Source organism: Mus pahari, chromosome 3 (assembly GCF_900095145.1).
Source record: "Mus pahari chromosome 3, PAHARI_EIJ_v1.1, whole genome shotgun sequence".
Lineage (NCBI taxonomy): Eukaryota > Metazoa > Chordata > Mammalia > Rodentia > Muridae > Mus > Mus pahari.
Window position 1 is genome coordinate 11,586,078 of NC_034592.1, and position 17,385 is coordinate 11,603,462.

At 46.4% G+C, this 17,385-nt stretch overlaps 1 protein-coding gene across 4 annotated transcripts in view; it reads right to left on the bottom strand.

Annotated features, from left to right (window-relative positions):
* Nucleotides 1-16,453, bottom strand: part of Pax8 (paired box 8) — a 57,368-nt gene extending 40,915 nt beyond the window's left edge. For all 4 annotated transcript variants that reach the window (XM_029536263.1, XM_029536265.1, XM_029536262.1 and 1 more), the window contains exons 1-2: nt 16,352-16,453; nt 15,916-16,023 (exon numbers count right to left, since the gene is read on the bottom strand). In XM_029536263.1, the coding sequence (XP_029392123.1) occupies nt 15,916-15,940 (25 nt within the window). In that variant the 5' untranslated portion in view covers nt 15,941-16,023; nt 16,352-16,453. The remainder of the gene's footprint in view (nt 1-15,915; nt 16,024-16,351) is intronic.
* Between the last annotated feature and the right edge of the window lie 932 nt (nt 16,454-17,385).

Consider the following 17,385-nt stretch of genomic DNA (forward strand, 5'->3'; position numbering starts at 1 on the left):
AGAAGAAGAAGAAGAAGAAGAAGAAGAAGAAGAAGAAGAAGAAGAAGAAGAAGAAGAAGAAGAAGAAGAAGAAGAAGAAGAAGAAGAAGAAGAAAGAGGGGAGACAGAGAAGAAGAGAAGAGTTTATTTTGGACCACAGTTAGAAGCTATAGCCCATCATGGTGGAGAAGGCAGGGATCTGAGCTGTCTGACCATGCTGTGTCCACAGTCAGCGAACAGATGAGGAGAATGGAATAAAAGAGATTGAGAAAAGGGAGGAGGGAGGAAGGAAGATGAGGAAGAGATAAAGGGAGGAGACAGGAAGAGGAGAAGGAGGAAGGAAGAGGAGGAGGGAAAGGGAGGAAAAGGGAAGGGAAGGAAGAGGGTGAGGAAAAGGGAGGAGGGGGAAGGAGAGGAGGAGGGAAGGGAGGGAAGGAGGAGGAAGAAAGAGAAGGAGGGTGCAGCTTCTTGAAAAGTTCTTGCTAGCACTTGATACACATCTCTGTGCTGGTATCAACTGGAGGGTTTGTTTGTTTGTTTTAAGTCTTAGCTTGCAAGAATCTAGAGATCCTCTATCCTCACAGAAGTGCTTGTCTTTAACCAGCCATCCTGCCAAGCAGCCTGTGTCCACCAGGCTGATCCCTGGGTCAGAAGTACCCATGTCTGACCATGTTTGCAACTTGTAGTTGGATTTGTGGTCTAACCAGGTTACCCAGCATTTGACACTCCCAGGACTGAGGAGGCATGCTGGTGGGGCAGAGCCATCTTTGGTAGCTGCCACAGGTTCTCCAGAAGGCTACACTCCTTGTTTCTTCAGGGTCCTGGTTGTCATTTATAATAAAGGAAATTGACACATAATTACATCATATCATGTGGAAGGAATCAGGTATGCTTCACACTGGAAAAACTACAGTCAGTTACTCAAACAGTAAAACATGTTTTGGGGAAGTAAGCAGAAGTGACCCACACAGATGTTACCTCCCAAGCCTCACTCCTCAGAGGATTCTGGACAATGCACTGGGCAGTTGAAAGTTTGAAAGGATTTTAACTTTTATCTATCTCAGAGAGAGGACACCACAATAAAAAGCTAAAAGTTATTACTAATGGGGGAGGGAGGGCGCTGAGCCCTGGAGAGAGGGAAGCTAGATGGGATGGTCACTAAAGCTCCCGGGTATCTGAGAGAGTATCATTGAAAGGGGTGGAACTTAAGCAAGGTTGTGGGAGATGGGATGGTGACCAGCGTCTGGCACCAAATGGGCAAAGGTCCCCAAATGAGAATGTACATGTGCGTGTTTTGTAAACAGTAACTAGTTTGCTGAAACCTGGGTTTGCATACAGAAACAGTGTTGGGGAGTCCTCAACCCACACAGCACTTGACTTAAAGAAAAAACTGTTAATGATTGGATTAAAAGGAAGCCCACACAAGAATCCAAGATAATTTTGGAAAATCACCAGGTTGTTTCTGGAATGGGACCAGGAGAGGAGAGAAATCAAAACATTTTGATAATGTGAATAATCGAGCTATCAAAACTTACTGCCATAGCTGTTCCCTTAATAAAAACATCACAAAGTCTGACAGACTCTGGCAAGAGAGAAGAAAAAGTACATGAAAAGTGGCAAACACAGAAACACGAAGTCAACCAGGCAGGACGGAAGCTCTGCGAACAGGTCAAGCACAAGCTCTGTAAGCAGATTGTCTGAAGGTGGCCTAGAATGACTACCTCAGCCAGGCTTTGTTAAGTTCCCCACAGCCTCGAAGGACCTCATCCATCTTTCCTCTTCCCGTTGCTAGCTCCTTCAAGAGGGCACACATCATCGAATTCCCCACAGTGGGCTAACTAGGGAGACTCCACCTTTAGCCCTTCCCCAGCTACACCCACAAGCCAAAGCCCCACCCTCCCTCCGTGCTTAGCATTTTGCATCTGCCTTGACTGAAGCTTCTCCCCTCTTTGGCTGTAGGTGAAAGTCCACTTTGCTTTTCTGTCTCTGGAATGTCCGCGTAATGGCAGAGGTATCCAGGCTTAAGAATACTGCCTGTGGTGGCCCTCAGACTCTCTGTCCCCAATGCTTCATGGGAAGGATGAGGTCTACTGCTGTTGCTCTTCCCCATAGCTTTATCCTGACCCAGCTAGGGCCACTAAGCCCAACTTCATTGCCCACCACACTGAAGGGCTTAGTAAGTATTTACTTATTTAACTGACCAGTTAATGCTAATCCTGCTTAAAATAATTTAGAATTAAAACCTAGGAAGAAAAAAATAAGCCGGGCGGTGGTGGCGCACGCCTTTAATCCCAGCACTTGGGAGGCAGAGGCAGGTGGATTTCTGAGTTCGAGGCCAGCCTGGTCTACAGAGTGAGTTCCAGGACAGCCAGGGCTATACAGAGAAACCCTGTCTCGAAAAAAACAAACAAACTAACTAACAAACAAAAAGAACCCCTAGGACTTGCTTAGCCAGGGAATATAAAAATCAGGTAAAGGCAACAGATGATGATGATGGATGCAAGCTTGCCATGGGCCACTGAGGGAACAATGCAGAAGGGGAAAGGAGTCAGAGTTGGAGAGTGAAGAGGCGTGGAGATGCTTTTATAAGAGCTGGCAGGGAAATGAGCCAGTAAGAGGCTACTATGGGAGAATGGAGGGCTGGGACCAGAAGCCTTCTCAGAGACATGTGTGCATTCCAGAGGGTAGCAAAGAAACCATATCTATGGGCTTCTAGAAGGGAATCTTCAGGATCCCTTCAGAGGAAAGCTAAAGGAGAGGCATCCTAACCTCAGGAATTTCGATGATCATTTGAATTTGTCAACTTGACACAATGCAGAATCACTTGGGAAGAGAGCTTCAATAAGGAATGTCTAAAACAATGTGGCCTTGTGTTTGTGAAAGGATTCCAGTGTCCTGATTACACTAATTGAGGTGTGAACACCCACCCAGTACGAGTGGCACCATTGCTTGGATTCTGGATTGTGTGAGTAGAGAATGTAGGCTGCATAGTAACAGGCATTCATCGCTCTTTGTGTCATGTGACTTACAGTATCCAGTACTGGCCACCTTGATTTCCCTGCAATAGAACGTGAGGCAAACAAACCCTTTCTCCTTTAAGTTACTTTCATCAGGATATTTTATCACAGTTACAGGAAAGGAAGCTAAAACAGGTATTTACCAGGGGAGATGAGAAAATGAGACCACAGCAGCTTGCACAGATATAATGATAGTTGAGTGTGTGCATGCCTGGAAAGCTGAGCAATGGGAGGCCCTGCTCCACCAACCACCGCACTGCTTCAAAGCACCTGGTGCCATAAGTGTCCAACATACATGAACTATATCATGTATGTGGAAAGAAGAGGCACAAATAGGAAAAGTTAAATCAAGTCTGAGAGATGCCCTCTGATGGAGAAAGGCATGTGAGTCCCATTATTTCATGTAACTAGAGAAGCATAATGTCTGTGTGGACATCAGGCAGTGACCCTTCACAGCAATGCCAGCTTTTCTGACATGTATTATTAGGCCACAATGGTCAGATTGCTCTGCAACAAACACCTTGGAGCACTGAGTTTAATGGCACTATTGAATCAGATCCTAGGTCCTGGGTCCCAAAGAGCAGACATAGAAGGTCATTAGAAAAACTTACAGCACCAACTTGAAGGCATTGTGTCTATAAATGCCCTGTTTCCTACTAGCACTTCAGGCTTTGCTGTATGGGTGTGCACCTCTGCTCACCTACGAGAGAATGTCATTTGAGAATTACAGACTTTTGAGATTGATAACTATTTGTTCACTGAGTAAACCATATTGTTTGCAATAACCATAAACACCATTCTTGTGGGTGTTGCAACAAGCATGGTCTCATATATTCATGGGTTTTGTTAACTCTCCCTGTTCCCTTCAGGTTTTGGCCAATAGACATCTGTGTAAGCTTGGAGGTAGCTGTGTACTGGGCTCGGGACAGATGCCAAAGGGCCCCAGGAGAAGAATTGCTCCAAAATTCTAAAGCAGAGCAGAATGGTAGGGGTGGCAGTGTCTTCTGAGCAGGGGATCCTGCCTGAATAATGTGCCTTCAATGCCTCATTCCCAGGATACAAAAGGCTGGACTCTGCAAAGAATAAGTCCTTAAAATTGCCACTAGTAACTATCCATCTCAAAGAAGATCCGTGAACTCCAGGGACCCGGTATTATTTGATGCAGCTACTAGCAAATGATCACCTATCCCTGAACCTCAGCTTTTGAGAACAATGCTGAACCCGAGAATGTCTACTGAACCTCCATGACCATCCGCGTTCTTTAATTTTATAAGGTCCTGGGGTCAGGGAAACAGGGCATGGCTGAATGCAGCATATTCCCTTATTCAGATCTGAAACCATATGCTACAAAACCAAGATGGTATGGGCTGTTTCCCCATTCAAAAATGATCCCACAGTCCAGAGCAGAGACCCAGGGAGCTTGGATTCTATGTCCCCACTAGGTCTGTTATCATTTTCTTGCAACTGTGGATTCAACCAGAATATAAGCAGTCGCACCTGTAATACCTAGGTCTCTAGGAGTCTCTGATAACGGAGGGCTTCTCTTTCCCATTATCACCTCTTGTTCTAGGGCAATTTCAAAGCACTGAAAGTTTTATTCCCAGTGTGTTTATGTGTGTAAGAAGATAATGTATGCAAGCTTATATCTGCCAGTATATGTGGTATATGGATGAGATGGAGAACTAAACTGAAAACGGCCAGGTGTCCAGACTACAAAATTTAAGAAGCCACTCACTCATTCTCAGAACTGGCCATGCCCTTGCATGAGCTCACAAGAAAGTGGCTTGTGAACCTTTATACTTCTCTCTAGTTTCAGCCGTATGGGGGGCAGTGTGGGGGTGGGGGTGTGTGTGTGCATCTAGGTGTATCTCAGCAGCTCTCAGTGGACTTCAGCCTGTGAAGGAGGCCTTTTCTTCCCATTCTCTAAATCCTGCACATTCAGAAAAGACCACAGACAACTCTCTCTCTCTCTCTCTCTCTCTCTCTCTCTCTCTCTCTCTCTCTCTCATCTTAGAGCTTCTTAATCTACCCTCCTCATACTTTGGGATGTACCACAAAGTGACTAAGAGTGCTCTAGATTTTAAGAAGAGGTCCCTGGTCTAACACAGGACTGTAGGACCTGGATTCAGATGTGCAAACTCCCAGTCTCCTGTCAGTACAGTCTGATGACAGGGCCTCATCTGTGATTCCCCTTGACCTTAACACTTCTGGGACAGTTAGACTATTTAGTGTAATTAAATACTAAGAGGCTCTTGGAGTTTGTGTTTGAGTATCCTGACAGACCCACACATAGCTCAAGCCTAGAGTATAGGAGCTATATGCAAATAGACTACAAACATCCATAAAATCACAGCAGTAAGATTTCTTGAGGAAATGAGGAAGAGGAAAAAAGTAGAAAACTTAACAAGAGATGGTGGGTCTGCTGAGAATAGTTCAGATACAGGCAGCAAGTGCTTCACTCACATGACGTCACCTCTTTGAGGCAGGACCAGTGAGTCCCAACCACCGACAAAATCAACAGCTCCTGAGCTCACACAGTATAAACAGACAGTCAGAAGAGCTTCAGAGCTCGGCATGCATGATCCTAAAGGGCAGCCTTTTAAGACCCCCTTTTAATCCTCTATCAACGGGAGCCTGAGGTTCTCTGGGCTCAAGGTGGGTACTGTCTATGTGGGGCAGATCGACAAACAGAAAAAAGTAGTCTGCAAACAGTGAAAGGCTGAGACAATTGTGTCTACACTACATGATACAGAGAACAACTTCTAGAGAGATGGAATCCAAACAGTACATCCTGGGCTGGTGCAGATGTGCTGCTGAGCCTCAGGTATTCCCAGGCAGAGGACCCCTTCCATCTGATGGAGCCTAGCATTTCAGCTCTGCAGAAATGCGCATCTGTTCATGATACTGACACTTATAATTCTGCCTCATTTTGAGTTATCCAGCCATATAGAGATGAATCTCCAGGAGATTGCTGGTCCAATCCAGAATCCCAGGATACCTTTCTGGAGCAGAATGCTTCTAGGATCCACCAGACCACAGATGGCCACAGGAGGTTTATATGTCAGCCATGATGATGTGTCTTCTCTCTAGTAGCAGTTCAAGGCAAATGACCTCAGCTTCCTGATGCTCCCAAATGACCTGTCTGTGTTTGTCCTCGTCCTGCCCCTGAACTGTTTTGTCTGCTCATTGCCAGTTCTGGTACTCTGGGTCTGTTGCCTTTAAAGGGATGCACAGGAATCCACTTTCCTGCCCTGAGTTGGTGCCTCTCAACTCTTCATGATGGAAGCCCAGTCACTCACTTTTTTTTGTTCTGGCCACAAATGTTACCATCCCTGGTGTGGTGCCCTGAACATGGAAGGCGGCACTTTATGTAGGCTAGTTAAGCTGAAATAAACTGCTGCCTCTCAGATTCCTGCTGCTTCTAGATTGTTTCTTGCCTACAGTCTCCCCCTTGCTTCCACCTCAGAATCGAAATCAGACACTCATCTGAAGATGGGTCTGTGAGTATGGAGAAGACACCCACAATGGCCACTTCCATTTTGAGACTTTTCAAGAGCCAAGACAGCATTACGATGAAGGAACAAAGATGAGCTGAAATCTGTAATTAGTGCTCAGTTACTACGACCGAAATGTCAACCAGGCTTTGCCATCAGGCTCATACTGAGTTATTAGTACACAAAGCAAGGAAATAGAAGACAGAGGTAAAGAGAGAAGGAGAGAGGGAAAAAAGAAAAAAATCAGAAAGCCGGTGGGTTTTAGTTGGTAAAAACTAAGTGGTATGGATCTGAATTAAAAATCGAATTTCTAAAGCAAGTATTTGCATATCCTGTCTTAGCTGAATACCCAGTGCAACTGCAAACCCACTCGAGCTCTCTGGCAGACTCGTTAAGTCCTACAGCAGCTGTTCTCCACCTTCCTCATGCTGCGACCCTTTAACACAGTCCCTCGTGTTGTGATGTGGCAACCCCCAAGCATAAATACTTGTGTTGCTACTTCATAACTGTAATTTTTCTACTGCTATGAATTGTAATGCAAATATTTTTGGAGATAGAGGTTTTCCCAAGGGGTTGGGACCCACAGGTTGAGAACCACTGCCCTTCGATGTTCTGGATTCCGACCCAAAGTCCATAGACAGTTCATTCTATTAGAAGCTTATCGCTCCTGCTACTACTGGGTTCTATTGTGAAATAGGTTTTTAGCTAGGACAGTGTAACAGCTCATAGTGACTATGGGGACCTTAGTGGACATTTCCCAAGTTTTCTTTTACTTATCTCAGCAGCTGTGGGATGAGCTTTGTCTACTTGTAATATGAAAAGGTCTCTCCTAAATCTACAAAAGAACAAAGTTTTAGCTCTGGATAATCTTCTGAGACAATAGACTATCTGGAAATGTGTCCTGGATACTCCATCCCCTGGGGACCATAATGTGGAAGAGCTTTTGTTGTTATTTGTTTTGTTTTGCTTTGTTGTTGTTTTTTAAACTAGGGCTAATGATATAGTTCCAGTTTTAGAATATTTGCCTGGCATGCAGGAATCCTCAGGTTTGATCCCCAGCACCTTATAATTCAGTAGTGGTGGCTCATGGTTACAGTTTTAACATTCAGGAAGTAGAGGCAAGAGATAGAGAAGTTTATGCTGTCCTCTGCTACCTGGGCTACTTAAGTCCCTTAAAAACATAAAGTAAAAAAGAAAGAAGGAAAGAGAGAGAGAGAGAGAGAGAGAGAGAGAGAGGAGAGAGAGAAGGAAGGAAGGAAGGAAGGAAGGAAGGAAGGAAGGAAGGAAGGAAGGAAGGAAGGAAGGAAGGAAGAAAAAGGATCTTGAGTAGCCACTAAGTGCTGTAGTGAGGATAATAATTTCTTATGAAGATATATAGATATATATTCATTTGGACACTAGTTTTACATAGACTGTTTTGTAGAAACCCTGGAGTATCCCACAGTTTCGTACAGATAAAATAATCAACCCCAAAGAGACAATAGACTTGTCTAAGGTCACACAGACAGAAAACAACTACCAGCCCTGGGTCAAGCTTCCAGGGCTTAGCCCCTCCTGCTGCGCCACCTCTCAGGCCCTGAGCTTATCCCAGGGGTAATAGTTCTGCTGGCCTTCCTCAGATATTAGGGACACTAAAAATAAAAATTATGACACAAACAGAGGCTTGGGTGTGTGCAAACACACAGTTCACAGGATGACGGCAGATTAAGCCATTTCCTTCTTAGACGCATCATTCAGCCAGACCAGTCTCCTGTCCTATTCTGACAGTGACAATATGTCCCAGCAGAGTAATTAGCACTAACTGCCAGGTCACTCCAAGGCCACTTAGAAAAACAAGTAAAAAAGAGAAAACCCTTGTCATGTGGCTGAAGACAGAAAGAGCAAGGGGTGGGGGAGGGGGAGAGAAAAGATAGGAGCTGAAAATGGGGGATAGACACTTTCTTTCCTTTTCTCTGCTTAAGTCAAACCATCACTATGTTTTTTCATAGCCAGTTCAGCAGCTAAATGAGGATCTTAAAATGAACCCCATTTTGAGCTGACTTATAAGGGGACCTCTGTACAGGCTTCAAAGGAGCTGAAGTCTGGATTTGATCCCCTGAGAGACAGACCCTGAGGAAGCTGCAGAGGGAGCAAAACTAAACTTGGAGAAAGTGCCTGGTGCCCAGCATTCTAGAGCCAGGTGTCAGGCACCCAGCGTCCCAGCACCTCCACCACCCCTGGCTTTTACATGAACAGAAGGTTGGATAGCTAGTGCTGGCCCCTGGCAAAATAGGGAAGCCTTCCTGGATACACCAAAGCTATTTCTATTCCATGCACTTGCTTGCTATTCCTGAAATAAACCCAAGCACTCAGACTAAATGTGGTTTTGAGATGCCAAGGAAAGGAATTAACTTTCCTGTGAGCTTTGAACTTTCTAAGGTGCCAAAGGATGGCGCTTCTTCTGATACAGATGGAGGTGTGGTGATAGTTTTGGAGAAATGTTTTAAAAGGCCCCTCCCTTTGTATTGGCTAATGTTTGATACCTCCTTCTCCCTACAGCAACTTTGAAGAGGTGCCCAGAGAAATAAAACACTGGCTTCTCTTCACAGATGGAAAGACATACAACCATGCTGCAGACAGACACATTTTATTTAATTCCTTGAGGCTGGGGGATGTGGATGAGAACAGGCTGACGGAGTGAAGGCTCTAGCAATGCCTGTGGGCACGGGCACTGCGACCTTCTTACTCAGCCTTCTGGTTGAGTTTCTATCAAGTTTGCAAGTGTGGACCATCCATCTAGTACTACTGAGTTCTGATGAGCTAGATGGAAAGGGAGTGACTGAGGTTTGCCTCTTTGGCTGAATTCCTTTCTTTTCTATACAAACATCCATGCATGCCAGTCAGGCCAGGTCCGGAGAGTTAACTGAGATGACGGCTGTGCCTGCTGGCAGTACAATACCACACCTATAACAGCCCTCAGAGATGAGAATCTCATCTTCCTGGCAGGAAGTGCCAGGGTGAGCTTGGCTCTTGGATCTGGTTCTTCTTTGGCCCTAAAAGCAGCATTGCTGGACAGAGGAGGGTTAGGGAGGCAAAACGGCTGACAGGCCTAGACATACTTGGCATCTTACATGCCATTGGGGACTATGGAGTAAGACCCTTAGAAATTAACTCAGAAAACCTGAGAGTTCATGAGGGACACCTGAACTTCCCTACCATTATCTTGGAACAAAGATACTTGCTGGTTTCCACCCAGATCGTTCAGGATCTTTAATCCAGGCAAAGCTGGTGCTCAGTGACATGAATGGACAGTTTACCCAAACACCTTGCTGTGAAAAACTTTGTTTTCTGACCCCTCTAAACTAAACATTGGATTTTCAGGTCCCCATGAAGCCATGGGAGTGGACTGAAGGGTGTTTGGAAAGTCAAGAAGGCCTACTAGCCTGTGTACATGAAAAATAATCATCTCTCCTCACAGATGTACTTTAAAGTTAGTGACGATTAAAAAAACCAAAAGGTCTAAAGCACACTCCCAGCTGCCTGGCTTCAGGTAGTCCATTCCAGGATTGCTCCAGTGGGCTGAGTAAGATGGGACTGGCTCAGCTTTGCAGATCCCAGAACCCTCTGACAGCTGGTCTTTGTACTTTTCACCTCAAAATGACCTATCTAACATTGCCTTAGAAACAGCCTTTGAACAGTTTCATATGCTTTAGACTCCCTTCTCCCAAAGGAACCTGGGTTAAGTAAGGCATTACCACCTGACTCCAGAAAGAAACATCCATGGTATGTGGGGTACGTGCTTTAGACCCTGAAGTTCTACCTCTGAAGGAAGGAGAATCCCAGGAGCTCAGGAGGGGAAGCTTAGACCAGTGTCAACTAAGGGCAAAATAGTCCTCAGCCTTGAATGGGGACTCATTCCCTGCTTCCTCCTTTTAAAACTCTCTCTCTCTCTCTCTCTCTCTCTCTCTCTCTCTCTCTCCCCCNCGCGNGTGTGTGTGTGTGTGTGTGTGTGTGTGTGTGTGTGTGTGTGTGTGTATGTGTGTGTGTCCTTTCTTTTGACTCTCTTATTCTCAGATTCTCAAAACTCAAAGCCTCAAAGCTCAGCTGAGAATCCAGCTCTCCTTGGACTGATCGAGTGGCTTTAAAATGCTCAGCCCTGAATGAAGACAGACCAACTGGTGAAAGAAAGTCAACACTGTACCAGTCAACACTAGCAAGCTCCTTGGCATTACAAACTATTGTTCCTGCCTGAGAGCCAGGGAGGATGCTCAGGCAGTCTGGGTGAGGACCAAAATCACAAAGTGACCTTCTCTACCTTGGTTAGCTAGCCCACCCCCAGCCCCACCCCCACCCCAGTGGGCAGGTCACCTTTTTAGACCTGGTTCCATGTCCCTAAGCAAAGTGAAATCAACAACACATGGTTTCATGTTTAGAAATGTACTAATAAAAAGAGGGCCAGCAGCTTCGTTCCCCTTACTACAAGCTCTCTATGTGCCCTGTGTACTGCAAGCTCTCTATGTGCCCTGTGTACTGCAAGCTCTCTATGTGCCCCATGTACTGTAAGCTCTCTATGTGCCCCGTGTACTGCAAGCTCTCTATGTGCTCCGTGTACTGCAAGCTCTCTATGTGCAGGTGAAGCTTGCCAGCAAAAGGACTGAAAATTTTCACACACACAAAAGAGAGAATGTGATAAGGACATAATTTGATATGAACATTTGAGCAACTTTTCCTGCAGGGAATCTATAATTTCTACACTACCTTGTGTGTGGGCATGTGTGAACGCACACACACACATTGTTTTTATGAAAGCCAATTAATAAATGCTAATCCATTCAAGCATATCTCCACTAAATTACTGTTTCATTTAATTGCACGGGAATTTTCCATTACTAAACTCTCCCTTGCTGATTTTTTTTGCATTATTTATATATTTTTCTAGTTTCACTAATAGTGGGGTTGGTATGTGATATTATCTGCTGTTTGAATGTTGTAGATTTCATTTTCATTTGAAACATTTCCTCATTCTTGCAGCTAGACATAATCTTGGAGAAACAGAATTAAAAGTAGACAAGATTTGATTTTTTATATAAATTATTGAAAAAGATACTGGCTGAAGTTAACTTGACATGAGCATATTTTACATGATTATAATCAGTTCCTCTCTTTCTGAAGTGCACAATTGTGTGTGCATGTGTATGTGTGCTCTCGAGTGCGCGCGTGCTAGTGGGGGGGGGGGAAAGGAAGGGAAGGAGTGTGTTGGGTTAATTCAGGAATATCTTCGCATGTCAATAAGTCACAAGTGTGCCCATGAGATGTGCTCCTAGGCAAACAGACGGGGCTTTAAGAACAAAATAAAAACAGCATCCAATCTTTTTGTATTTCCCTAGAAAACAGTGTATTTTTACTGATTTCTTTTCATAGATTTTTTTTCAAATGAAAACTCTGATAACTGGATGCTCAGTACCCTAACAGGTTGGCTGCCCAGAGTTTGCTTCTTTTTAAGCACAGAAAATGGGGAAACTCAGGCTGGTGTTCCGGGATGGCTCAGGGGCTGTGGCGGAGATTTCATGTTTGAAAGAATGTGTTCTGAAATTAGGATTTCCATTTTTTTTTAACTCTAAGATCCTAGACCCCCACGGCACTGAGCTGCCTTCTTCCCCCAACCTCCTCCTCCTCTCTGCTCCCATCCCCTTCTTTTCTGAGTAAAAGCAGAACTTCTACCCCCCCATCCCCTTCTTTCCCAGGTAACTGCTGTACTATCCCCCCCCCAGCCTTCTCCTCCCCTCCACCCCCACCCCCTTTCCTTTTCACTTTCATTTCCTTTTCTTCTTTCCTGCCTCTTTCTCTCTCACAGTAAAATGTTCTGATGGTCAATGATTAAACTGCTTACTCCAAGGGTTAGGTATGAGACAGCATTGTCACCCACCATAAGTGAAGTTTCACCTTTACACGCAGCTCCATCAACAATTACAGAGAGCAAGAACGACTGATAGTAAATCATACTTAAAGTGGCTCTTAACAACAACAGAAAAAAAACCTGATTTTATCTGTTCAGAGCATTCCAAGTTTCATTGATTTTACAAAAACAACAAGGAAAACAACAAACCCACAACTACAAAGCAGAGGGAACCTGACCCAAATGAAGTAGATGCAGAACGGGGCTAATGAATATATTCATGGAAAGTGTGTGTCCCAAACAGATGCACTTGCTGAAGCTGGAGATTTGGGGCTGTCATAAAATGTTTTGATTTGCTGTAGTAATAGATGATCTCCTTTGAACCAAAATAATTCTTAATAAGTAAAATTCCATGGTATTGATTTTTATTTTGTTTCATTTATTTCCTTTGTTCTGTTCAAAAAAAAATGGCAAAGTCCTTTTGGATATAGATTGATAAAATTAATTAACTTTCCTTTTATTTTAAAAAGGTCTCAAATAAATGCTTCCAATAGACATCAAAAAAGTGTCAATTAGAAATAATTACTTCTTATCAATCAGCGGGGCAATTAAAGTGACAACGCTTGAAAAGATACTTATCTTAAAACTAATTCACAAGGCAACTAAATTATCTCCTAATTAACTTGCAGAGGGTGGGAAGATAGACTGTCCTGAAACAAAGATGAATTGAGGAACCCCAATACCTCTTTATATTTCTGGACACCAGTTCGCCTCCCAAGAACCTCTCCTCCTCAACCCCTCAAAGCCGAGCAAGGAACCTGGGAAGAAATCGATCCTTTCCGGCTGAATTTCCCCCGCTTTCTCGGGAGGCACTGGTTTTAGGTGTTCGATGGCAGGCAACTCATATTCGTTCTTTGATCTTCTCATCTACTGCTAGAATGACAGGTTTTTCAGAATGTATGGAGGGACAGGTTCTCCACAGGTTTTTCAGTGTTACTATTAATGACAATCTGCTTGCTTTTTGCCACACTCTCTTCATCATAGAAACAGTATTATTTACATTTTAATATTTAAGTGGCACCAATCATTTCTCACGCATCTTTTAAATTTTTTTTTTAAATTTCTGCTTTTAGAGAAGTTTGTCCCGGTGCAACAACAACAACAAAAAAATTCTGCGGGTTTACAGACCGCTCAGCCCAAGGCTGACCTACAGATGTCAAAATAATTCACTCAAACACGAACCATTCTTGAGAATAAAGCTGTAAAGATGTTGAGACCTTTCTACAAGACTGGATTAGCCCGGGGATGAGTGGAAGGTTGGAAGGTGAAGGGTGAGCTGCCTCCGCCAGCCTGTGCAAAGGAAACTTTTGCTGAGGCGGGCCCGGAATGGCTGTACCAGGGGATACTAGGCAGCCTGGCTTTGGCGAAAACAGGAGAGGACGCTTGCGCTCTGGTGTACCCGCAGACTCCATGTGGCATCACTACAGAAATTGGGATGACAACGGACTTGTGGACCAGCCTCTGAACCCAAAGAATGGGTTTTCAAAACAAACAAACACAAACAAAAAACAAGAGGGGCTAGCTACGAATTCCTCTCTAAATGTGGGACAGGGCATCAAATAGTCAGAAAGTCAGAGCATCTCCAGCTCACCACAGGGATCAGGAGAGAAATGCGGGACAGATTTGAACTATAGGGATTCCTTTGGGTATTTTCATCCTTTTAAAAATCAGTGTATGGATGTAGAAAGTCCCTCTTCTCCTCCTTTGCGGTTTTATTTCTTCTTTTGTTAGGAGGAGGGAGAAGAGGCTCCTTCAACTTCCCCAGACGGAAAATTATCTGGCAGGGCAGGAGACAGCCGAGTGCCTTTCTTTCAGCAACTGGGGCAGTTGTTGATTAAGAATATAAGTACTTTGTGCCTTTAGTCTTTTCTTTTATTTTCGATTATTCTAATGAGTGTTTTTAGAACGAAAACAAGCCAGTCAGGAGAAATTCTGACACTCTTTTTTTTCTTTTGCAGCATTTGAGAAGAGTCTCGCTCATTCTCAAGATTTTAAGGTCTGTGAGTCCCCACTCAGGAAGAGGTCAAAGCAGAGTAACCCCGGGGGGGGGGGAGGAATCCTAGCTAGGGAAGTTATAGACCTGGCTGGAAAATCTCCCAGCTCCCGGGCCGGGTTGATGCATATGCTAGTTTGACCAAAGGGCTAAAAATTTGCCCTGCCCTTAGAAAGTGTCACAGGGGCGCGCTAGGACCTGCCAGACCAGGAGTACTAGGCAGCTTCATTGGTGGCACCAGGGAAGAGCTGGGTCTCCACGTCGCAGTCCCTGAAGCTGCCCCAAGTCAGCCAGGACAGCTAAGACCGCTGGGGTTCCACTTTCCAGGGGAGTGAGCATCCTGCCGAACATCCCACTGTTTTACCACTTCTTTACAGAGAAATGGCTAGGAAACCTTTCCGCGCCCCTGGGGGTATGGGGGTTGGCCGTGTCCCTCCCGGTGCGGTGTGGGCCCTCCAAACGGATACTGCCCCTCACGGTCCGATCCTGGAGGCTAAATAGAGATCTCAGCCAAGCGGCGCGCGGGATCCGACCCTCCTTATTATAACAAATGTCCCGTTTGCTAAGCGCGACTTCATATTTGCAGAGAATTCATCTGAAATATTGATTTCCTCTCACTCGGCCGGCCCAAATCGATCACGATGCGCCCTGGCCCCATAAATCGCTTTCCTCGCGCCCGACCTGGCTCCATCCATCACCGCAGGCCGAGGCGCGCCTCCGCCCGCTGTCCTCCCTGACCGTGCGACTTTGTGGCGGGCGTCCGCCGCACTCGCACTCTAGAAATCCTTCCCTCGGTATGCCCGGCCCTGGCCGCGAGTGAGCAGATCGGGCACAGCTGCAGGAAGCTCGGTAGTTCTGAAGGCCCAGGGCTGGGGCGCAGGTGGGGAGGAAAATGGGGATCTTTTCGCGACAGGCGTAGTCTGAGCTAGTGGAAGCCCTGATCTTGGGTCCCCGCCTGGCTCAAACCAGGTAGTAAGGAATCTAGTGCGGCACCGTTCCTACCCCCAGATCCACAGACTCCAGACTCCTTTTCCCTTGGGTAGAGACAAATGGAGGTGGAGGGCGGTTTATGGAGCTGTAGGGGAGTCCTGGGAAGAACTATGAGCACCCAGAGATCAAGGGTCTCTGGTCGCGGCAAGTCTAGAATCAACTTGGCCTAAGGCCTGTGAGCCTACAGGATGTCCACCCTAATAGGCTGTGCAAAATGGCTGGGGAGTGCAAAAGGACAGCCCTTGTGACCCCACAAATAATCCCTCGCTGTTTCCTGTAGTTCTCAGAGCCAAGGCCGGGGAAGGACAGCTCAGTCGAACAGAGGGGGACCCAAGAACGAGGCAGTGGAGATCCAGGCCCTAGGCACCCCCAACTATGTCCCCACACAGGTGGGTCCTGCCAGCCTAGAGAGAGAGGTCTCTCGCCCAACCCGCTCAAGCGCACACAGCACAGCAATGCACGGGTAGCGAGAGGGCTCAGGGGTCCTGGCCCCTCCGCGGTCCTTACCGGATCTGATCGAGTTGTGAGGCATCGCCGGGAAGTCGCTCACAGCCTGAGGGACACTCGCAGCTCTCCTACGCAGGTCCTGGCAGCTCGGGCTGCTATGCCGCTACCCTGCATATAGACCCAGGGCGAAGGGCATGAGAACCGAGGCCCCAAACCCACATCCCCTCCCCAAGCCAGGTCTTTTGACTCCCACTGAGTGTCAAGAGTGGGGTGATGTGAGGCCAACCTCAGCCTGGCCTAGCAAATGTGCCTGTTGGGAGGATCCGCGGTTAGGGGTGCACCAAGAAAGCCCCAAACTCCAGCCCTGTCCCTCCATAGATCCTGCCTCATCCCACTTAACTTGAGAGGAAAAAGGCTGCTAGTCTTCTTAGGACCATCTTCTTTCTTTCCCAGCTGTTTCCCAGACCAGCTCCCTTCTAGCCCCTAGGCGACATACCTGGTGGCCGGCTGGCCTCAGGCCCTTTCTGCCTGGGTCTGCCCCTGAGGGTGCCCAAGGCCCAGGCGTCTCTTCCTTCTGAAGTTTGCTCCCATCCACCTGGCATCGCCAGCCAGTTTTATCCCGCCGAGGCCCTGGGAGATGTGTCTGGTGAGGCTCTCAGGCCTCGGATTGGCTGGCTGGGTGCAGGGGGGTGAGGGAAGGGGAGGATTTTGCAAGGGGGACATGGCTGAGTGGACTCAGGAGTTAGAAACATTCGCTGGAGCTTCTGTTTCTGGAGGAGGGAAGAGAAAGTGGCCACAGAATCCTAACTCAGCGGGCCAGGAAGCACTGGGGAGTGGGAGATGAAAGCCTGGGGTCTGAGGATGTGGTTCTCTGGAAACTCTTAGGGTCGCTGACCACCAAAGTGAGCTCAAGGTCACTCTATGACAACCTGCAGCCCTTTTCTTCCCCTGCTCATGGGAAAGGGACCTTTTCTTTTCTGAGTAAGAACTTTGGTCTGAGGGTGTGGGTCTTTCAGTAAAAGTTTGCCCGTGAGACTGCAGCAAGATGGCTTTTCTTGCTGATGTGACCCTCTCTAGAGCAGATTAACACCAAACCACTTTCTCTGGGCCACCGAGGCTTAGCCAGGACTAGGTTAAGGAAAACGGTTGGCTACTACTAAGGCCATAGGGACTTCTCTCTCTTCTCAAACACACACAGGCACCAACTCAGTTCTCTTTCTCATTCTTTGCAGTGAGGACCTTGGAAGATGAGTTTAAAGGAAGCCTTTACAGCTTAGATTTCACCTCATCCTCTACCTTAGAAAAGGGTAGTTTGGGCTGACCTGGGGCAAGGATACAGGAAGCCATGGCTTCTGTGAGGTGGAAGGCACCCTTCAGAAGGAGTAAGAGGCAGCACTGGCTGCCACTTCTATCTTTCTAGTTATCCTCTTTGATTCCGAATCAATGTACAAGGGGACACTGTGAGTATGTGGGAGCAAATGCCCTGGAGAATCTGCAGGCCAGTGAGGCATGCCCCCTTTCCCCACCGGT